We start from the raw sequence: 22,490 nt of genomic DNA on the forward strand, positions 1-22,490 counted from the left end.
ATATATTTTCTGAGTGGTTACCCCCTCGGTCGATACTTTTTAATTTTTGATGACGCAAATAGTTATTTTCATGTAATACTCATTTTCCTTTTCAACGATATTTATTATTTTTTGACATTTTAGAAGATTCACGAGATTCAAAGCACATTATACTCGAAACACTTTCTACACCTGAAACTTGATAAACGATAATGCCAACGTAGAAAATAATGCGATATTGTCATATTTTACAATAATATTGTAGGGATTTGATCTAAGTAAGATCTGCGTCGGGTTAAGTATGTTGGAACACTAGTATGTAAGAGTATAATATTGATTAAGCGATAAGACAATAAACGGCGAATAATGAGATTGTGTGATGTTTTAGAGAGCGAGAGAAACGTCAGACTATTTCTGAGAAGTGAGAGCGAAAACGTTCAAACATATTTTGTCAGCTTTAATTAAATAAATCGTTCTGTTAATTATTACTTTCAATTACTCTTTTCTTCTAATCGTCAGCTGAAAGACTCCATAATATATTTTAGACATATATTTGTTCTAAAATTATTAATTTAATATATATATAACTGATTTAATGACCTATAATCATCTTATAAATTATTTATTATTTCGTTTCTACAGTTGATTTCAGGGCATATTCGCGATCAAAATTTTTTATCGTTGATTTAAAAAAATATTAATTATAAATATTTCTATTCTTGAAGACATGAAAAATCATATTATTTCACGAAAGTTTAACTTCTTATGTAATGTAAAGTAATTATTTATTTTATTTTTAGACGATACGAACCTAAGAATTGTAAATTTTAAATTTTGATAGCTTTTAGCTGATATTGTACATCCCAAACATCCTTAAATAAACGTTTATGAAACCGTTTACGAAAGAATAAAAACCGTTATAAAACAAAAAAAACAATTTACGTCGAGTTTGTAAGGAGATCATTCCTCTGAAACTAATATTAAATCTAACACGGTCCCCCATCGATCCAAGCCACGATCGCCTGTATCAACGTTGCGTAAATTCTGTGATCGGGAAATGTAGACACTTCATGATAATCTATGATTATTCAATGATGTTAATGAATATATTTGTAATAGATCAGATCAAAAAGATCGATGAAAAAATATCTTTTTTAACACACAATAACATCGATAATTAAAATAACGACAATAAAATACAAATAAGTACAACACAATGTAAAACTGTATTGGATCAAGAAGAGATAGCAGCATGCACCAAATATATGCAAAAATTTTTTTACATACACTTCAACCGAAAAATTTTCGGAACCTAGCAAAATTTTTATGTTTAGAGTTTTTAGCCATTGAACTTATTGCAGCACTGTGCTAAATTAAAGAGTATAAAATAATTTTATCATTTTGAGAGATACTTTAAGATATTTTGTATCGATTTTAAGTTTAGTGTATCCCTACTGTAAACTCTTAAATCTGAAAGCATGATGTTTGCCATATTGAAAATTGCAATGTTTGACGGAATGCGTCAAACATTGAATGCTTAATTTACTTGCAAAATTTTTTCTCGGAGATGCCGTTTGCAGCGTTATAAAGCTCGAATCTTCTTCTTTAATTTGAAAAAACTGCAAGTCGCAAAGTTACATTGCATTTTATTGTAACCTTTATATATTTTCATGTACATACGCTCGGCTTTACTCAATGTACATACACCACAGGGAGGTTGACGATTGAATTTTGCACATGGTGTGTGTATGTGTGTGTGTGTGTTTTATACACACGTAAACGTACACAATGTGCAAAATCCGATAACCAACTTCCCTGTAGCGCACATTGAATAATGCTGATCGTACATAAAAAAAATGCAAGGGTTATTACTTTAAAATATTTTAACTTTGCGACAAAAAATCGTAATAACTTGCATTTTTTTCAAATTAAAGAGGAAAATTCGAGCTTTATGATGCTGCAAACCCGCCCAAACGGCATCCCCGACAAAATTTTCGCAAGTAAAGCGCATTCCATCAAACATTGTAATTTTCAGTATGGCAAATATATTTCAGATTTAAGAGTTTACAGTAGTAGAAATGCATTAAACTTAAAATCGATACAGGGTATCTTAAAGTATCTCTTAAAACGATAAAATTATCTACTCTTTGATTTAGCTAACAAGTTCAACAGCACTAACAAGTTCAACAGCTTAAAACTCCAAATATCAAAATTTTGCTACTCCGGAAATTTTTCGACGGCTGTGTACGTTTTTAATATTTTTATAAGAAAATCATTCAAACAATAATTATTTTATATTTCTTAGTTATGAAAGAAAAATTTTATAAGATTTCATCATGAAATAGTTATTAACATTAATTAAAATTATCCAGTCCGCCAAGCAGAACACTATATATACTCCTCTTTTGTAACAAGTTGGATGCTGAGAATGAAAATTTAAAATCCTACCAAAACATGTTGGCTTAGTGAATCGATCAAAAATTATCTCATGATGATTGTCAATAATAATCTTAATGTCAAGAAAATTAAGCCGGTCATCATTACCTATCTCAATAGTAAATTTTAAATCGATCGTGTAAAGAATTGAACATATAAGTTAAAATTTATAGATGGAGCGGCTAAAAGAATGTCACCTACTACCAGTGAGAAACGATCGCCAATTCGATATCGAATCGAATTGACATCGATACGATGATTTCGACATCAATTCGACATTGAATTAAAAACCATTTCTCACTGGGTACGTACTTAAGGGTGTTTAATACATACAATAGTAGCAAAAAATTAAAGGACTGATTTTGATGAATATGCTCTTCTCATATAGTTGAGTAATAAGGATTGTGCAGAATGTTATCATTTATTCAGAATTAGAGCGCAGAAATGTTTTTGTTGCTTTTTTCCTGAGAATTTTCGAATTCTATGGCCAAATCTAACCTAAAAATTCAAATTAAAATCCTTATAACTTTGGATTACTTCAGTGAATCGACTCCAGCTTTTGTCTTAAAGTCTTTCAATATACATAAGAACAATCTGTAAAATTTTTGTTAAATTCTCATTATTTTAAAAATTCTTGCCTTGATATGCGTTTTTAAATTCGAGTTCGAAGTATCAACATAGATATTTTGTACGACGTAGTTTTTTCTTGGGTTTACATAAGAAGCGCTAAAAGCGCAACCTCAAGAAAGTTAAATTAAAAATCAATAGTTACTGATAAAATGTAACTAAATTAAGTTAAAAATTAAGAGTCTAAAAACTAAGTTAAAATTTAAAATTTTAACTTAACTTTTATCTTTTTAACTAGGCATCACCCAACCCTGGTAAAGTGCTAAGTATATTTATAATTTATTATCCATAAATATGTATGTGCGCACGCGCACGATATAACTGTACTATTATTACGTTTCGTATAAACGAATAAACTGACTTATTATCCTTAAAATATATCAAATTAATGTAACAACATACAAAAAAAAATCAAAATGTATACAACGCGCATGTATAAAAGGATTATTAATGAAAATTAATTACATTAATGAAAATTAATTACACATTAATGAAAATTAATTACACATTAATTTATTGAAAATTAATTACATTAATGAAAATTAATTACACATTAATTTTTAATATCTCTCTGATAAAAATAAAGATCGGAGCATAAGTGTAATTAGAGGGTGACAGAAATGAAACTTTTAGGAAGTGTAAATTGAAACACCGGAAAGTAAAAGATGTGTTTCAAGAGATAAACGCCTATTTTACGTTTATATATTTCAAATACGTTTCTTAGAAGTTTCATTTCTGTCACTTTCTATATTCAACTTATGCTGATCCAACTTTTATATTTGTCAGGGCAACTGGTTATTTTAACTCTCTCTTATTAAATTCTATTTTTCCGTTTAAATTCTATTATTCCGTAAATTAGAATAAATTAGAATTAATAAGTTTGAATATTTGCAACGAGATAACAATATTTGCAACTTTCTCTCTCAAACAGTGCAATATACCAAGCCATTCCAGATGAATGTCAGAAATAGTGAAGTCGAAAAAAACGCATTAAAAAATCAAAGTAATTAATTACTCGCTAAATAATCCAATCAATGAAATTTTATGAGAGATAGGGAGAATTTATATCAAATTTTCGGAAGACAATGGCAAACAACCATCGAAAGTATGTCTTGCCATGAGAATCCCTCTCAAAATCGACATTAAACTGTATATATACCAGGTAGTACAGAGAGTTCAAAAAGAACTTATTGTCAGTCATATATTATCAATTCTGATGAGTTAATTTTCAGATGTAAAAAGAATTCTTTTTCTAAAAATTTTGAAAAGGAATTCTTTTTGTACCTGAAAATTAATGAACTCAGAATTGATGACATACGATTGAATATGCGAATAAATTCTTTTTTGAATTCTGTGTGCTATGCTTGGTAGATCCCGTACCTATATCTGCGTAAATTGTAAGTAACGCGCCGCATGTCGCAGAAATACAATGAGAAGTCACCACGCTCTGATAAGAGTGAAAGGATTGAGAAGAAGAAAGGAGAATTTGTAATATATTATTTTCTATAATTTATCCATTGTTTCCACCTCTGATGTCATAATTGAAGATGGCATAGATTTTAGAGCAGATATATATTATATACCTAAAATCAATTGTATGCTTTTATAAAATATTTTAATCTTTTTTCACATAGACAGCTGTCATTATGCAAAAATAATATCTAACTATATAATTAAATTTAAATATTTTATTTATACACATACCATAATATTATGTTAATATTACAATATTAAACTTGACACAAATATGTACTCACAATATATTATCAGTACAATATATTAAGATGATATTATAATTGACTATCCAATTTTGAGAAAGTTTTAGACAAAAGTTCTATATATGTGACACTATGCAACACAGAGGATTAAATTATTTATATTTATCAGAAAATTGAGAAATTCGACGAGGAATGTTTTTCCATATCGCGCTGCACATCGATAATAATCGATGTAATCAAGTTTTTTTATGTAAAGATTAATCACGCGCTACATATGGAATCCGCGCGCGCGCGCGTGTGTATGCGTGTGTATATAATTTACTCTTTTTTTCCTCTAACAATAAGTTCCGTATACAAATTAGGGCTGGTGATTTGCTTTGAAGGCTTCGACATTTAAACTTCGAAGCTTTGAAGATTTAAAGCTTCGGCATTAAAATCTTCGAATTCTTTCGAAGCTTCAAAGTTTCAAAGTTTCGAAAAATACATTCGTGCAAATGAATTTATTCAGAAAATTTACAAATATTGTAAATAAAATTAATACATATGCTCAAAATATATACGTAATTATTCTTAAAAATTTGAAAGAGTATTAAAACCTGAAATACTACAAATTAATAATTAAACTTGATACATATGCAAATAAGGAAAGATAATGATCAATAAAACAGTTAATTTAAGAAAATAAAAAAAAATAAATTTATTCTTAAATAAATGAACAAAAATATAATAAATTAATGTAATTGTTTTGGCGTCATTAAATCTTCCTCAGAATAAAACAATCTTAAAAACAGAAAATTTAAAAATCGTAAAATTATTAATTTTTTAATCAAATTTGCACGAATGTATTTTTCGAAACTTCGAAGCTTCGAAGACAGCTTAAACATTAAAAGGTCGAAGTTAACTTCGAAGCTTCGAATATTCGAAGTAAGTAAAAAGTAACAGCCCTAATACAAATACGTCGCGTTTCAAGCAAAACGGAAAACGCAAAATCAGAAAGCAAATCACGTCGATTGGACCGCATCCTTATATTACTTGAAGCGCAACGCCGTCGGTGCGCACCTTTCAGCGCGCCTATGTCGCGCCGCCGATGAACCACGTACCCTCGCGAGTCGCGACGCGACGCGAGCGCGACGCATAGCACAGCACAGGCAGAGCCAGTGGTAGAGGCAGCACAACGCCGCTGGCACCTTCGAGAACGCGCAGTCGCGTGTGGATCCTGTCGGGTGGGAGGTGTGATCAGCTGCGTGCACACGAGGACAGCGAGAGATGTTCGTCCTGCAGAGGTCTATATTGTGAGTACCAGAGGGAAATTTTTACTCTCGACCTTCGAAACCGCCGCTACCTCGCAGTCGGAAGGTTTACAAATCTGTGGACATTGCGAACCGCACGGATTGCCGACGGACAGTCAAACGGCAAGCGACACGAATAACGTGTGACAACGGGGCGAGCGCCCTGAAGTCTTCGTCAGGATGCCCAGGGAGGATACCGAGCATCCCCGGAGAAAGAAAGAGAAACCGTTCGTGTAATCTGACTCGCAGGATGACTCGGGTGCTCGTAATGTGCGGTGCTGAAAATAGGAGCGCCCCGACGACCAGCGATCGATAGCAGGCGAAGCCAGACTTGCCGTGGCGAAGCTATTTACCGTCCGCTTTTGTCGTCCAGGTGTTCCCGCCGCTGGCGACGATTCATTCTCTTATCCCCTTTCTCGAGGCCTTCAACTGCCTCGTTCATGACCTTGACCGTTGCCGGAATTGGAGATCTTTCTTTTGTGCGACGCTCGTCGTTCCGTTTGATTTGATGAAGTTTCGCGGTGCTGCTGAAAAATATCTCCACATCTTAGTGTTCAGTAATTCACCGTGTGTAGGTGGTAATCCATATCTCGGGAATCTTTACCTTGAGCTAGTTATTGAGAAATATTGATATACGATTGATTAAACATTGGTGTCAGAACCCTCAAATAAAAAGAGAACTCTCCGGATAAATTTTGATTTGTTTTAGCATTTCCTCAGATTTCTTCAAGTAAATCAAATCGATCATTAGCTTTAGCTGCAAAATAAAAATTGACATAGATAAGTGATTCTTATCACATCTCGACGTTATCTCCTTTCTCTCTAGTAAATAATTATTCAACGCTCTTCGAAACCCATTATTATGTGACGAGAAAATGTTAATATTCGGAATAAGTTCTTGTTTGTAACATTTTTCCGCGTTTTTTTAAATTAAATTGGATACAAAGCGATGTTATTTCGCATAATGATCATCTTGACGGTCCTATCGCGAAATAGAAGTTGGTGGAAGTAACGGATTGTGAATTATCTCGTGACTGAAAGTCAAGGTAAAAACAGTGGCCGCCCGGAAACTGTTGCAGGAACGTACAGCTGCACGCGGTAGATTCGGGCGCAGTAAATTAAGGAAAAAGAACACACGGAGATTTAGTAGATAATTTTTATTCTCGAAAATCACAGTCACGCGCAAAGAATCGCAAAGAAAATTTCATTTTTAGTGAGCTTGAGAAGTTAAATCGGTTCAATAAACCTATTTGTTTGCGATCTCGAGGAAAATTATATATAAACTTACATATAAACATGACAAATACAAAACAAATTAATCTTAGCGATTCAGAGATATAAAGACTCATAAAGTTTTACCAAATTTATATTATTATTTAATATAATTATTTAAATTTTCATCTCCTATTCGTGCAAATGATCGAGCAAACCTTGATTCCAACGTGTGTTCTGGAAGTAAAAATAAAAGACAAAAAAATATGCAAATATGCAACTATGTATACGGTTGCTTTCTTTAAAAAAAAAACACAAATTAACACATTTGAGCACGTGAACCTTATCGTACGTATGCCGTATAGACAACAGTTATTTTAGGAAAATAGGAAATTTTTTACTAGACACTCGACAAATGCCTGGTCAAATGTCTTTTCGTCCATTTTTTTGTATTCAAATGCTATTTTCCTAGCATAGTATTTGCCTGAACGTTTTTTAATAAAATAAAAATAAATTTTATTTTATAAAGTAGAAATACGATATAGTGGAAAAGTTCGAATGCTTCAGTTTACAAAAATATTTTTTTAATCGCAAATTGTTGAAAACATTTTTTACTCTGTATATCTTTTTGGAAAGATGAAATGCCAAAATTATGCTTCTTGAATAAACTATGACGTAATTATGTATATACATAAAAAATCAACAATCCTTGCATAAATAAAAACGTAATTTTAAAGTAATCGACTCGTACTACATGTCGAATCAATTTCATTCTCCTTGTATTGTCAATTTTTTTCTTTGTTCTTTTATTATCGCGGTTAATTGCAAACGCGCAAAATGTGTCATACCATTGAAATTATCTACGTGTAGTTTTTGAGAGAATCGATAACAGAGAAACATGATATGTATAATTGCAACGCGTCTTGCCCGGTCTTGTCCGCGGTAAAGCAAACATTTGATAAATGTGCTCGATTACTTATCAGCACATCACATCGCGCGCTTTCCCCGATCTAATTTATGATATAGTCCAGTGTGTGCTCTATCCGCGGCCCGTGAAATGCGCTTGATCGATTATTCGGGCAAATTGATCGAGCGTCGCTTCCTGATAATACGACAATTTTGTGATCTATACGCATATCCTCTCGCTTCGTAAGTGGTATACCTAATTAGTGCGACTCAAGTATTAGATGTAAGATCGAAAAATCACGTGATTTACATATTTATATACAGAAAAAAAATGATATTAACAACATTAGTTAACAATAGTCTAATTGAAAATAATATTGTTAATTAATAATTAATTGTATTAATAAAACATTTTATTAAATATTAACGTTAAAATTATAATTTAAACAATAGCATGACACATATTTATTTTATTAAAATTAAAATTAGAATTAAGATTAAAATTATAATTAAATAATAGCATATAATTGACATATTTACATTGTTAATAAATTTTTCCATTAAACTGCTATTAGTTAATGCTGTTAATTTAATATCATTTTTTTCCATATAGATAATTGACGATTAGAAGATTAATGGCGATACGAGAATTTCTCTCTAATTAAAAACTCGTTAACTAAAACGATAAGAATAAATGACACAATGCGTGATTTAATCTATAAGTGATAAAATCCAGTGTCAACAGGACAAATCTCCTTAGAACGCTAAAGCGTTACAAGTGCTTGTGGCAGCCAATCGATATAAAAAGCATCATATGTAGCAGTCAATCGACCGGAGCTATAGAAAAAGTTGGAATACGTAATAACAGTCGCACTTCAACACAAACTATCGCAGAAACTTCGGTTACGTCATGTTTGAGGTCTCGTTACGTTACGTCACTGATGACTGAGATCTGTTGGATATTTATAAAATCCAAGTCGGTGAGAAGACTTGCATAATTATGACACTGAGATTATTCCGCGTATACGTATAAATCCGATTTATTTAATTTATACTTTTTATCGAAGTAAAGTTAACTCTTTTTTAATTTGTATCCGTTCACGTGATAATTTGGTTGTTGGTTTAATCATGATAATAAGGAGAAATTGTAACGGCGGTGAGGGTTGTTGTCACGTGGCAGAGCTACGCGAGTCTCTCGCTATGAATTGTTTGACATTCATAGTTTTATTAAAGTATAAAAATTTAGCTAGATGCAGATCTGAAAATAATTTTCTTGGACCGTTAAAATAATTATGTATAGGAAATTCAAACATTGATGAGATAATGCAGCAAAAAATTTGGACATTCCAGCAACCAGTTTGAGCGTCCTACGTAATTATTTTGATGATCCAACAAAATTATTTTTAGATTTGTTGTATCTTGCTGAATTTTTAGATATTTCGACAGGACCGTTCTTTCCGTCGTACCATTTACAGTTGACGATTTTATTTATTCAATCAGAAATAAATAATTAGTTATTTTTAACAAGCTGTAATAAAACTGAAATATTAAAATAAAATATGGATTTATATATAAAAATGATAAGATTCAATTAATTTTCCGGGTTTCAAATACAATAGTAGTTCATGTGCCACGCGACTGCTACGTGAACATGATGGACTGGAAAGAATTTTTGAGCAAATTCAGCGTGGCCGTCACGCGTTAACAGGTCGGAACCTACTCGATCACAATGACAATGCGGAGTATTTCAAGGCACAAGTGCGTTTGCTCCGCATTCACATTGTAATATAACCACATTCGCAAATATATAAGAATGAATTCCTAAAACTCTTATATACAGAGTGATTCGGAACAGCCCTGTCGAAATATCTAAAAATTCAGCAAGATACAACAAATCTAAAAATAATTTTGTTGGATCATAAAAATAATTACGTAGGACGCTCAAACTGGTTGCTGGGATGTCAAAATTTTTTGCTGCATTATCTCATCAATGTTTGAATTTCCTACATAATTATTTTAACGGTCCAAGAAAATTATTTTCAGATCTGCATCTAGCTAAATTTTTATACTTGATTCAGAACAACCCCGTGTCCTTGTAAAGGCATATTCTTGACTTAATTCTAAGACGGTTTTTCCTTTACGAAAATTTTCTCCAAAGCTTAGTTTTTAAATTATAACGAAAAATAGTTAGCGAATTACGGGCCGCATAGGAAAGATAGACAAGGACCGCGCAACTTATATCGGACGCAGGCGGTACGCGGGGATCCTTGCGACAATCAGCAGACTATTATACGAGTGCCTACACATGCGATTACATTCACACACACACACACACACACGCACACACACACACACACAAAGTTACCTTATAAATATTCGATGACTCCTGTAGCTTTTTGAGAAAGGCGGATGAATTTCCATTTCGATGGACTACGTACGGGTGATACTCGATTGACTACGTCCCGATTGACCACCAGCCACTCGCAGCGCTTGAACAGTGGAAAATCTCTAGGCACCGGCCACTGTGAGTGGCTGTGGTCAATCGGGACGTGGTCAAACGCTCCACTACGTACAGCTCCAAATAAGTTTATTTTAATAATTTTTTTTACTTTTAATGCAGACGTCACACGTTATTACCGACTGACATGGATCAAATAATTATAATTAATTTTTTGTACAAAATGTATCACTTCAACATTTCACTCGATTTACGTACTACTCACTTCACTTAAAGAACTCACGAGAAATCTATTAATGTACCTATCCATTAAGTGCTTTGTAATCATTGTCAATTAATTATTTATTGACTATAAAATAACTCGAAGAAATAAAACACGCGCACAATTTACTAACGACGGAAAAATCGTCTTAGAATTAAGTCAAGAATACGTCTTTATACAGACACGGGGTTGTTCTGAATCACTCTGTATATAATAAAATAAATTTTTTTTTAAATCTATATAATATAAAATACATATAATCAAATATAAATATATACAATCTTGTACATATACATATAATCCATATATATAATTAAATATATACAATCTTGACTCTAAATATGAAGCACCCTCAATTTATTGCATTTTTTGGAAAAAGACGGTATAATGAAAGCCAAAAAAGGACTAACAAAATATTAAAATTGTTACCAAAATAAATATTATTTTTTATTTAAATGGACGTATTATTAATTATATATATTTATATTTGATATATATAAACTTTTACATCAGATTTTTACGATTTTTAATGTGGATGAATGCTCCATATAAATACATACCTAAAAACGCATTTATTACAAACTGTTAATTTAGACACGCATCCTTGTTTTGTGAGAAAAGAAACATCGCATGCGGATTCGAGCAGCCGCACTGGCGTTGAATGCGATATGCTAACGTGATTTATATCATATCTCGAAATTACGACTGAAAGAGACGCATATATGCCGGTCGCCACGGTAGGTTTCGCGCCTCTCGGTCATTTCTGCAAAATTGGCTTTACGCCACGAAAATAATAATAGCGTAGCCCGTTTTGGTTCTTCAAGCGGCGGGGAACTATCGTCGAATAATATCGCGGGCACGAAACACACGTGATCGTGCTCCGCAATATTTCAAGGCTTATAAAGCGAGATACGATTTTGTCATACGTTTCTGTAAAAAAATTTTTAAAGAATTAAATATCGTTTCACGCGGAACGTGTGAAACGTTTTATTTCACCTTCCGTGTTCTCTGGAAACTATATACTTTTTAGAAAGAAAATTGACACACGTCAAGTTACAACGTGCTCCACTTGCAACTTCATTGATCGCACTGTGTATCCAGCGTAATCCTATATATGATCTGATATAGTTCGTCGCACGGCGAACTGAAGAGCTTGATATCAGCTGACTATTGATGTTCCACGAATTCTTATCTAATCGCTAATCCTATCTGCACTTGGTCATATATGCAGTAGTCATCGACTTTATCATCGATGAGCAATGACGAGAGAATCATTGTGCAGAATTAAATGCAGCTCGAGAATCCCCATATTTTTCGCACACGGAAAGAACAATTTTACTGGAGCCACATCAGAAAATAATTTTTGTTCAATAATCAAAGTAATTTTGTTGGAAAGTTAAAATAATTGTTAGAATATTAAACGTTTTATAGCAATGCCTGATAGTTTTTAATTTTTCAACAAATTATTTTGATTATTGAACGAAAATTATTTTTAGATCTGTATTGAGCAAAATTTTTAGATCTTTCAACAAAATCGTTCTTTCTGTGTGCACGTGTTTATAATACCGACTTCTAAACGAAAATGAAATCGAGACTCGTCCAATCAGTGTTGCCTTAGCGCTAATAAATGTTAATGAGCGGATACGTATGCATATCAACAAGATTTACATATCTATATTGAAGTAACTTTATTTTTCGAGAATTTTAAACAGGCTGTAAATTAAACGTTCTCGTGATATTTACCAGATGCTCGTGTAACATGAAATCGATCTGTCGCCAATGAGGCTAGCAAGACAACGTGTGTGCAAAGTGATAAGAGCAATTTATCTGTCATTTCTGACGAATCGACATTCCATGCCATTTCCTAAATTAAGTCGACACGTCAAGCGACGTCCCATCGTTTAGTCGTCGTCGATTTAATAAACGTTCGAAAATATGATATACGTGTCTCTCATATAAACTCTTCATTGGATTCTCACGCTTACAAAGCCGTTACTTTTTTTATTAAATGACTCATTGAGTCGTTAACTGTAGTAATTAGTCGGCGGCAGATACTGCAACGTAGCAAAGATCAGCCGTAGTTTTGTCGACAATAAAATAAAACATTCTCATTTCATTTTTTATTTTTTTTTTACAAGGTATTAAGCAATTCAATTTGATAGATTTGTGAGATATATGCAAAAAATTGTTTAGATATGTGCAAATATTCCACGCGTATTTTTTAGATCGGCCAGTAGTAGAAATTGCGGAGGATCATGGACGCGAACGCTTCCACCTTTGCATATTGCCGTGAAGGACGTTCAGCAAAGAGAAATCCACGAGGTTTCGGGGGATGTGATACCGATAAACATGGTGAAGGGTATCGGACATCTCCGAGATCCCCGACTGAACAAGGTACTACCATTATTCTTCTTTGCTGAAAGAGTGATAAAAAAAAAGATGGTTTTTTCACACGTTTTTGGGCCCTCGATTTTAGGACTGGACTTGTGTGCCAAATGGTACCTTATAATGAGATATTAATCACAGAGAAATGTCAGGTTGAGATGATAATTGTCATAGCTGGAGGAGGGTCACTTATTACATCTCTTTACGCGAAAACTCGATTTTTTTACATCCAAAACGAGCGTCATTTTACGTAAAACTGCGATCAACCTTCATCGGCTGGATCAACCTTCTTAAAATATCGGACCTCGCAGACCTGTGATAATTTCACATAACGAACTTTGATTTCATCCCCCCCCCCTCCTCTTCCTGCTCTGATAACAATTGTCACCTCATCTTGAAATTTCTTTATAATTAATTTCTCATTATAAAGTATCATTTGGCACACAGTTCAGTCTCAAAATCGAGGGCTCAAAAAATGGGCGATTTTTGGGTCACTCTTTTCTATACCTACGGCACACTTACGATCTCACGGCGTGAATATTCCATGATAATAAACAGGGCTTGGCATTCACCCTGAAAGAGAGAATAGCCCTTGGGATACACGGGTTGCAACCTCCCAGATTTAAAACGCAAGAGGAACAGCTGGCTCTATGCAAAGCGTCAGTAATGAAATATTCGGAGGATCTGAATCGATATTTATATCTCGTGGAACTTCAGGTAAATAACACATGTTTCGCGCCCTGTATCACCTCGTTGTATTTCGTTATAGGGGATCTGTCCTTAATTTCATCGGAATAATTTCTAGGAGAGGAACGAAAGATTATTTTTTCGCTTGTTAAGCGAAAACATCGAACAGATGATGCCGATTGTCTATACACCTACCGTTGGTTTGGCCTGCCAAAAGTTTGGTGTGATATATCGTAGACCTCGCGGACTTTTCATTACTATATACGATAAAGGCCATATTTATGAAATCTTGAATAATTGGTTAGTATCAAGAAAGAAATGCTCAAAATATTATTGCCGTGTCATGTAAAAAAAAAAGACAAATACGAGAGTTACGCGCAAAGACGTACGTCTATGGTTACGTGTTTGTTCCCAGTAAACGGGAAAGGATTAAAATAAATTAAAATTTTTTAATTTGTAGATTGAAATGGATTGGCCTCCGTGGAAATGAATGCATTTCATAATACGAATATTTTTAATATAATATTAATATAATATTATTATATTAATTATGACTATAGAAAATACATTATTTCAATCCATCTAAATCCAAAAAATATTTTTTCTTGGATTTAGATGAATAACATTCATGGTCCATTTTTATGAAAAACTTTTTTTGAATTTAATTAGATTGAAAAAACAACATTTCTTATCTAGAATTTTGAATTAACTAGCATTCACGATTTACTTTTTAAAGCTGAATTTTTTTTTTGATTGGATGGCATAGAAAATGTGATTCATGCAATTCCTATAAGTGAATGCAAAGGCATTTGGCATTGAAATGGATTCAGATTTTCAAAAGTACGCATTTGCGAACATTGTAATAAATTTTTGTAAAATCTATTTTAACTCATTCTCGTTTACTGGATTGAGCACGTACAACTTGTTTTTTAATAAGTCACACAATTGATTAAAAAGTAATCGCTGCTACAAGGGAAAAGCAGTTTGTGGAGAACGCTTTGTGAGTCTAACCGGAAAATGCGCGTTTGACGTTTGTTTGCTAAAAATAGAATTCCACGCATCGCACGCATCGCACGTTTCGTTACGACGTTTCGTTACAACGCGAAGCAAGAGAAAGATTATTTTATGTATAGTAGTACAGCGTATTAATCTATCTTCAACGTCGATATCATGGGTGATTTCCATCGCATTTTTAGGCCAGAACAAGCCGTGCGGGCCATCTGCGTAACGGATGGCGAGCGAATTTTAGGCCTCGGTGACCTCGGGGCCTGCGGCATGGGTATCCCCGTTGGAAAACTAGCGCTTTACACAGCTCTGGCTGGTATCAAACCGCATCAATGTCTCCCGATCACTATCGATGTAGGCACCAATAACGAACAGCTAAGAAATGACCCTCACTACATCGGTCTTAACAAGCCTAGGAGCCAAGGTGCCGAGTATGACGAATTAATCGACGAATTTATGGCCGCCTGCGTGAAAAAGTACGGACAAAACGTTCTTATTCAAGTAAGCTAACATACATAACTATGTCGTGTGTATATATACTTTTAAATACATATATGTAATATAACGTGTTATGTGTCTTTGACCCAAATCTCGTGAAGTGACTCTATGATACACGTACATGCTAATACCGCGTGCTTTATGTATTTTAGTTCGAAGACTTCGGAAACCACAACGCCTTCCGTTTCTTAGACAAATACAGAAACAAGTACTGTACGTTCAATGATGATATACAAGGTACGGCTGCGGTTGCAGTGGCTGGAATCTTAGCGTCACAAAGAATAACTAAGAAGAGAATGGCGGAGAATAAGTTTGTCTTCCTGGGAGCCGGAGAGGTTTGTAAATTTTTGAAATAGTGCAACAGCCTTATTGCAACGAATACTAAATATTTATTGCGTTTGCTTTGAGATCGCATAATGTAACAATATTTATTCTCAAAAACAGAAAATGATTAAATCAAGGCCAAGAAACGAGCAAATTAAAAAGAATTGGTTGTAAAATTTAAAAATTTCTTTACTAAAATAATTCAATCAAAAACAACAATACGTTTCGACTATACAGAGTCTTCCTCAACTAATCCGTATATAAAGTCATAAATAAATAAACATAAATCCGCATATTAGGTCAAATAAATTCATTAATTAATTAAAATATATTAAAAAATAGTACATAGTCACAAATTATAAAAAGGGAGTGGCTGCATGTTACAATAAGAACACTTATAATCGACGCGAAAAAACGCGAATAAAATTTTCCCTCATAGCCCGTGTCCTGCGCATTCGAAACATCCTCTCAGAGATCTGAACGTGCCAATACACCACCATACGTCAGCAATTAAAAAGATTTTTCATTCACAATTCCTCGTTGCGTGGCGCGGAAATGTCCGATCGAGAAATTAAATGAAATTTATTTATTTATAATTTAATATACGGATTAGCTGTGGAAGACGGTATAGTCGAAACGTACTGTTGCTTCTGATTGATTTATTTTAGTAAAGGAATTTTTAAATTTTACAACCAATTCTTTTTAATTTGCTCGTTTTATAATAATTGATTTGATAATTTGATTTAATAATTTTCTATTTGTTAATTTCACACACGAGCGTGATTTCTTTGTAACATTTATTCTATTCGATTGCAGGCAGCAATCGGAATAGCTGATCTTTGCGTGAAAGCGATGGAGGCTGATGGTTGCACTCAACAGCAGGCGCGTGGTAACATTTGGATGATGGACATTGACGGATTACTCGTGAAGAATCGGCCCGAGGGTAATTTGGAGGGCCACAAGATCTGGTACGCGAAGGACCACAAAGTGATGAAGACATTGATCGAAGTTGTGAAAGAAATCAAACCTTCTGTCCTGATAGGTAAGCAGGTCTTCAAAGAAAAACGATCTTGATCAAAGAGATATCGATAAAACTGATATGTTCGCATAGGCGCTTCGGCGGCGGCGGGTGCATTCACTCCTGAAGTTTTAAGAGAAATGGCAAATCATAACGAGAGACCGTTGATCTTCGCTCTAAGTAATCCAACGAGTAAAGCTGAATGTACGGCACAGCAGGCGTACGATAATACTGATGTATGAGTGTAATGCAATCTTAACTCGCACAATAATAATGGATAGCTTTGCTTTTTGGTATATTAAATCGATTTGTCAGAGTCAAACACGTTTGTGTTTTAGGGTAGATGCGTATTCTCTTCGGGTTCACCGTTCGGTGAAGTAAAGTACAAAGGGAAAACGTACAAGCCTGGACAGGGTAATAATGCGTACATCTTTCCCGGTATCGCTTTGGGCGTTATCGCGACCGGAGTGCATCACATTACCGAAGATTTGTTCCTGATCTCAGCGCAAACTGTCGCCGATCACGTGAAAAATGAGGATCTCGAAAGGGGTAGTCTGTATCCGCCGTTAAATAGCATTCGCGAGTGTTCTATCGACATCGCAGTTAAAATAGCTGAATACGCTTACGCCAAAGGTTGGTGTCGTTGTAATTTCGGAAATTGTGTGTGAAATACTGGTTAATATTATCTGTCTATATTATTATCCACAGGTGGTTTGGCAAGTGAGTATCCGGAACCGAAAGACAAGCGACAATTCATCATAAGTAAGATGTACGATGCCAACTATGACAGTCCACTGCCAAATCTGTACGAATGGCCGGGTGATTATGCCAAACCGCGTATCTTGCCGGAAAAGTAAGTACGATGAACTTCATGATTCTAAGTCATTTCTCCCAAACACGTAACGTCGCATCATTTAATAAAGTCAAATTTAGCACAGTTTTTCACAAGCTGTAGGATCGAAGAAATAGATAGATAAATATTAAAATTAGTTGCAATAAATAGTGTCGCAACAATTCTGTAGACAGCATGAACAAGGTAGTTATTACGTTATTAATTATTTTATTAGTAAGTCTGATTGCAGTTAACACAAGGGCCTTTAGAAGATTTATTAAAAATCTTACTTTTGTTTTGATCCGACGAACTTCGCACACTGCTTTAATTTTTATTTGCATTTTACTATGATTATGCAAAGCTTTATAAAATAAATTAAATTTTGCTGTTAAGTTTGTTATTAATTAATGTTTTGAGAATGTGTTATTTTGTATTTGCAAACGCAATGATAAAATTAATTGCTCGAGTTTATGCTTAATTTTCTTAATAGCAATTCATTCTCTCAGAATGAGTGTTATATTCATTGCTAATGTTGCTTGAATCTATTAAGCGTATTAGAAATTTTATTTTGGGATACGACCATCCATTTCACCCATATAACGTATCCATTTCCTTTACAGTGTTTCTCCTTTTTGATGTGCTCGTTTCCACAATGAATGTTAGAAGAAACAATTGAAGCTTAATTAATCTTTTTCAGAGACGTAATAGAAATTCGTCACAATTTAAAACATCTGTAGCGGATTTCATCGGCCGGAATAGTTGGAGGCTATCATTGTTATCTTTAACGATAAAAAGTATCGATGTTTCTTCGACTTTATAATCAGTGTCATTCATGGCATATGCAAACAGCAAAACAACTTGTAAACAGTTCTAATCGTAAGAGAAATTATTTCATCGGGTGACTAACGCTAATAGTGTTTTCATCGTTACAATTTACACGAATTGCTAACATTAATTCATAGCGGCATAAATCAATCGTTATTGCAATATATTACTAACAATATAACATTCTAATGTCCTCCTTCATTTGTGTACAATATGTATCAATATTAAAGATAGCAATGTTATTAAAATAACAATTGAAATTAGTTAAAGAGAAAATTTATGCTACATAGTCGCATTTTGTAAAAATACATTGTATTATTTTAATATTAGAAAGAAATGTGTGTATATCAGGATAGTAGCATCAATAATCTCTTTGTCAAAACAATAAATTTAAGGATTTATAAAAGGGATTCTAATAAAAGTAATGGTGCGATAAATTGCGTAATAAGCAAATTAAATTAAGACAAATTTCAATTAAGACAATATTAGAATTAAAATTACTCAATCTTTATTCGAACGTTTCATTATACTTTTAGACTTCCGATCGACTCAAATTGTGATCTCGTGATACTGTAATTTCATTTTTTTTGTCAGAATTTATCTGAGGATTTTTAATTATGTATTTATCGACCGTTTTACTTGTGACTTAACAATCTTTAAATTTATTTGTATTTTTATATTTTTGCTGATTTCACGTTTTTTTCATGATTCGAAAGTGAAGACTAAGCAAACATCTATGTATCGTTTTCCATTCCAACCCATGAAGAAACATGTTACAACTTTTGTACAATCTGAAAATTAGCGTTTGACTACCATTAGCATCGTTGAAAATGGCTCAAAGCCTGAATCCGGAATGTTTGAATAAAGATTGAATAATGTTAACTCTAGTATTCTATTTTAATTGAAAAAATTAAGTTACACACTACTTACCATCATTAGCCCTTTCGAAATTCTTAAGTTATTATATTTTCGAGATTTCTATTTACTTTTATTATAATAAAAATAATGATTATTTTATTATAAGAATAATTAAATTATTGAACTCTTCTATTATAAAGTTTGTTAAAAATTTTACTGGAAGAAAGAGTGACCCTAAAAACAGGCCAAAAATGACCTATATTCTCGTCCTCGATTTCGGACTTTATTTTGGTGATAATAAACCATGAGACTCTAAAACTTTCAAATTGAGCCTACTCTTTGTCAAGTTATGAAGTCTCAACGTTATCATTTTATACCGTGTTTCTCAAAACGGATCTTTGCATGCGAATAGCTTTTAGGCAAAGCATTTTGGAGAAAAATGTTTTAGACAAAAATTATAGGATATGAAAGGGTACATAAAATGATGACCTTCACTGTGAAGACACTCCTAAAGGTCATTTGGATATCAACTTTTGATTTTTAAATGCGATTTTTTATATAAAGTAACGCTTAGGAGTGAAATTATTAGAAAGTACTTATTTGGACCAGAGGTCGAATAATAGAGGTGGCTTTAGGGTCAAAGTTTCATTACTTTTCTTGTTGTGTATTTCTACAATAAGAGTTTTGAGAAACACGGTATAAAATGATAACTTTGAGGCTTCATAACTTAGCAACAAAGAGTAGGCTCAATTTGAAAATTTCAAAGGATTAGGGCCTCATGGTTTACAATCATTTATCACCAAAATAAAATCCGGAATCAAGAGCGAGAATACAGGTTATTTTTGGGGTCACTCTTTAATAATATAATATGTTTAGGTTTTCTGATATTTCATTTACGGACAACAAAGACATGAAAACATCCCTCCCTTCTTCCTCTCCTGAAGATCCTTCTCGAAGTTCATGACTGAACATTCTAAGACGCAACAATTTCCGAAACTCTAACGCAGACCAAGACATACGCTTTTAGCTCGAAAATCTTTATTTTGCACTACTTTATATTTATATATAGATTAATATTTTATAATTATTTTATTAGTATCTTTAAAATTTTAAGTAAATATGCTTATATCAAAGATTGTTTAAAAATTAGAATTTTTGACATTAACGACAGGTTTAGTTTTAAACACTACTTAGAAAAAGCATATTGGAATTTCTAGTATTTTTATAAGTCTGATTACAACTTAAGAATATGTAAAATGATGAACGAGACTAAAAATAATGATTACAAATATGATTTACATTTGAACGGTGCTTATGGACATTTTACGAAGACTTTAAATTATTTAATATCATGAATATCCTTAAAAACAAATATTTGTTCTTAAAGATAGCATATACAATAAGCCAAGGATATAAAAAGGATATAATTCTATGATGAAAAAATAAATTGTTCTTGGAATAAAAAAGACAATATTCTTGTGTTTATGTTGCAACACTTGCTAGATTAATAGTTTGTTCTGAATGTGTATGATAATTATAATCTTATTAGGAGAATGGCATGCTGTATAATGTGCAATATTAATATCTTGTCATGATAGAATACATGCTTCTGTAATTATGTAACTGTTTAATAAGCAAAAAAATCCCTGTAATTTATTATGAATATGTATACATATGCTAAAAATAATATTTGAGAAACAATATTGAACTTGTATACTACAAAATTAAGTTTATCCAAGCGATTGAAGATACATCTCTTCCAAGGACAAACGATTTATTTGCATTTTTTAAAATAATTTTTATCTTTGTATGTATATAATTTACAAGAGTATTATTTACATGTCGCTTAGATAAACTTATAGAGCTACCGTTTTTGCATAACTAACTGTGTTCTTCTCCCAACAGATTATGACGCGTTGGCGAGTCTAAACTCTAAACATGAGACGACCACTTGACATACATTTTAATTTCTTGCAGTCAGAAAGTAAACTATGATTATTGTGGATAATCGCATAAATATTGTACTCATTAATATTAAGAAATTACAATTTATCGATGTTTTTTGCGTTTAAACAAGAATACGTACTTATATATATATATATATATATATATATTTAATGTAATGATGTAGCGATATTTGACGCAACGCAGAATCATATGTGAATAGAATACAACTATTCACTAACTAACTCGACATGGATTGTCAAATATTCCAGTACATTACAGATTATTTATTTTTTTAAGATATCTAAAATAATCGCGAAGTTATTTCTAATAATGTAATATCATTCTGCATTGTGTGGCATGCACAGTACGCGATACATTTACTTTATATTTTAAAACTACAGTTAACGAATAGTTGCTTTTTGTTGTAATCATTTGATACATGATCCTTCATCAGAAATGAATTGCTACCTCGTGATTATTTTTTAAGTAATGACATGAAGTAAATAAAGGCTCACGAATAACATGACAAAATAATTTTAATCGTTTCTTTTGGATGGACGATGGAGCGATCATATATTCAATAAATTAGAGAAAAGTATCAGAAAAAGAGGAACCGTTATGATATATCAAATCATTATTATATATCAAAACATTATAACACCAATATCTTTCTACTTTATAATACGCATTCTTCTATCCTGTAGAAGAATGTTATAGATAAATTTCTGGCAAAAGGCATCTATGTTACATTAAATATAAGTATTTATCGATAACATTGATTAGATTTGATTAATTACTGCCTCAAAATAGGAAACTTTATAAATCTGTGCAATTTGTATACAGAAAAGTGTATCATGCTGCCATGAATAAACATCTTGACAGTATATATATCGCAAGAAAATAGATTCCATCAAATTGTGAATACGTTTATGAATTGCTAAATGTAAATTATAATGTTAAAGATTACGAATAAATGTTAAATTCTGGTCGTTACTTGATGCATTAATGATATTAATAATTATCTTGTACCATTCCTATATATACATATACACTTTATATTGTATAATACAAGGAAAATGCAGGGAAAGACGAAAATTAATACGAGATATATGTTTCTTTAATATAAATCAAGCTTATGAACATAATTTATATTATATTTACATAAGTATAAAAATTATTTCATTCCTTAAATATTCCGTTTTGTGAATTATCTTCCAATAAAAC

The 22,490-nt window shown here is 32.5% G+C and overlaps 1 protein-coding gene and 1 long non-coding RNA gene across 10 annotated transcripts; one reads left to right on the forward strand and one right to left on the reverse strand.

The window, feature by feature from the left end:
• Positions 1–5,322: 5,322 nt before the first annotated feature.
• Positions 5,323–22,259, forward strand: LOC105458123 (NADP-dependent malic enzyme). 6 transcript variants are annotated; one of them, XR_975498.1, is made up of 12 exons: positions 6,804–8,410; positions 13,113–13,281; positions 13,831–13,989; positions 14,078–14,259; positions 15,156–15,465; positions 15,615–15,797; positions 16,603–16,828; positions 16,898–17,040; positions 17,143–17,437; positions 17,513–17,657; positions 18,334–18,512; positions 21,225–22,259. XR_975498.1 is itself a non-coding variant. In XM_011703192.1 (11 exons), exons 1-11 carry the CDS (start codon positions 6,027–6,029, stop codon positions 20,281–20,283), a joined length of 1,926 nt encoding a protein of 641 aa, XP_011701494.1. In that variant the 5' UTR covers positions 5,323–6,026; the 3' UTR covers positions 20,284–21,218. The 6 variants fall into 6 exon arrangements, 5 of the variants coding, with proteins under 5 accessions (XP_011701494.1, XP_011701497.1, XP_011701496.1 ...); XM_011703192.1 differs by lacking the exons at positions 6,804–8,410; positions 18,334–18,512; positions 21,225–22,259 and adding exons at positions 5,323–6,052; positions 20,196–21,218; XM_011703195.1 differs by lacking the exons at positions 6,804–8,410; positions 21,225–22,259 and adding an exon at positions 5,325–6,052 and having other exon boundaries at positions 18,334–19,343.
• LOC105458121 lies at positions 13,214–18,340 on the reverse strand. 4 transcript variants are annotated; one of them, XR_975497.1, is made up of 4 exons: positions 18,217–18,340; positions 14,155–14,216; positions 13,795–14,073; positions 13,214–13,303 (listed from the first exon to the last, which is right to left on the reverse strand). It is a non-coding gene; the product is annotated as an uncharacterized LOC105458121 (long non-coding RNA). The 4 variants fall into 4 exon arrangements; XR_975496.1 differs by lacking the exon at positions 18,217–18,340 and adding an exon at positions 17,927–18,025; XR_975495.1 differs by lacking the exon at positions 18,217–18,340 and adding an exon at positions 15,099–15,182.
• Positions 22,260–22,490: the final 231 nt, after the last annotated feature.

The sequence above is a fragment of the Wasmannia auropunctata genome, unplaced genomic scaffold (assembly GCF_000956235.1).
Source record: "Wasmannia auropunctata unplaced genomic scaffold, wasmannia.A_1.0 LD334670.1, whole genome shotgun sequence".
Taxonomy (NCBI): domain Eukaryota; kingdom Metazoa; phylum Arthropoda; class Insecta; order Hymenoptera; family Formicidae; genus Wasmannia; species Wasmannia auropunctata.

What these genes read in the sequence shown, in the direction of transcription:
- LOC105458123 (XM_011703190.1), top strand. Translation starts at nt 8,319, where the DNA reads ATGCGCTTGATCGATTATTCGGGCAAATTGATCGAGCGTCGCTTCCTG. An exon ending in GACAAAACGTTCTTATTCAA is followed by an intron (nt 15,466 to 15,614) that starts GTAAGCTAACAT and finishes TATGTATTTTAG; the next exon opens with TTCGAAGACTTCGGAAACCA. An exon ending in CAAACCTTCTGTCCTGATAG is followed by an intron (nt 16,829 to 16,897) that starts GTAAGCAGGTCT and finishes ATGTTCGCATAG; the next exon opens with GCGCTTCGGCGGCGGCGGGT.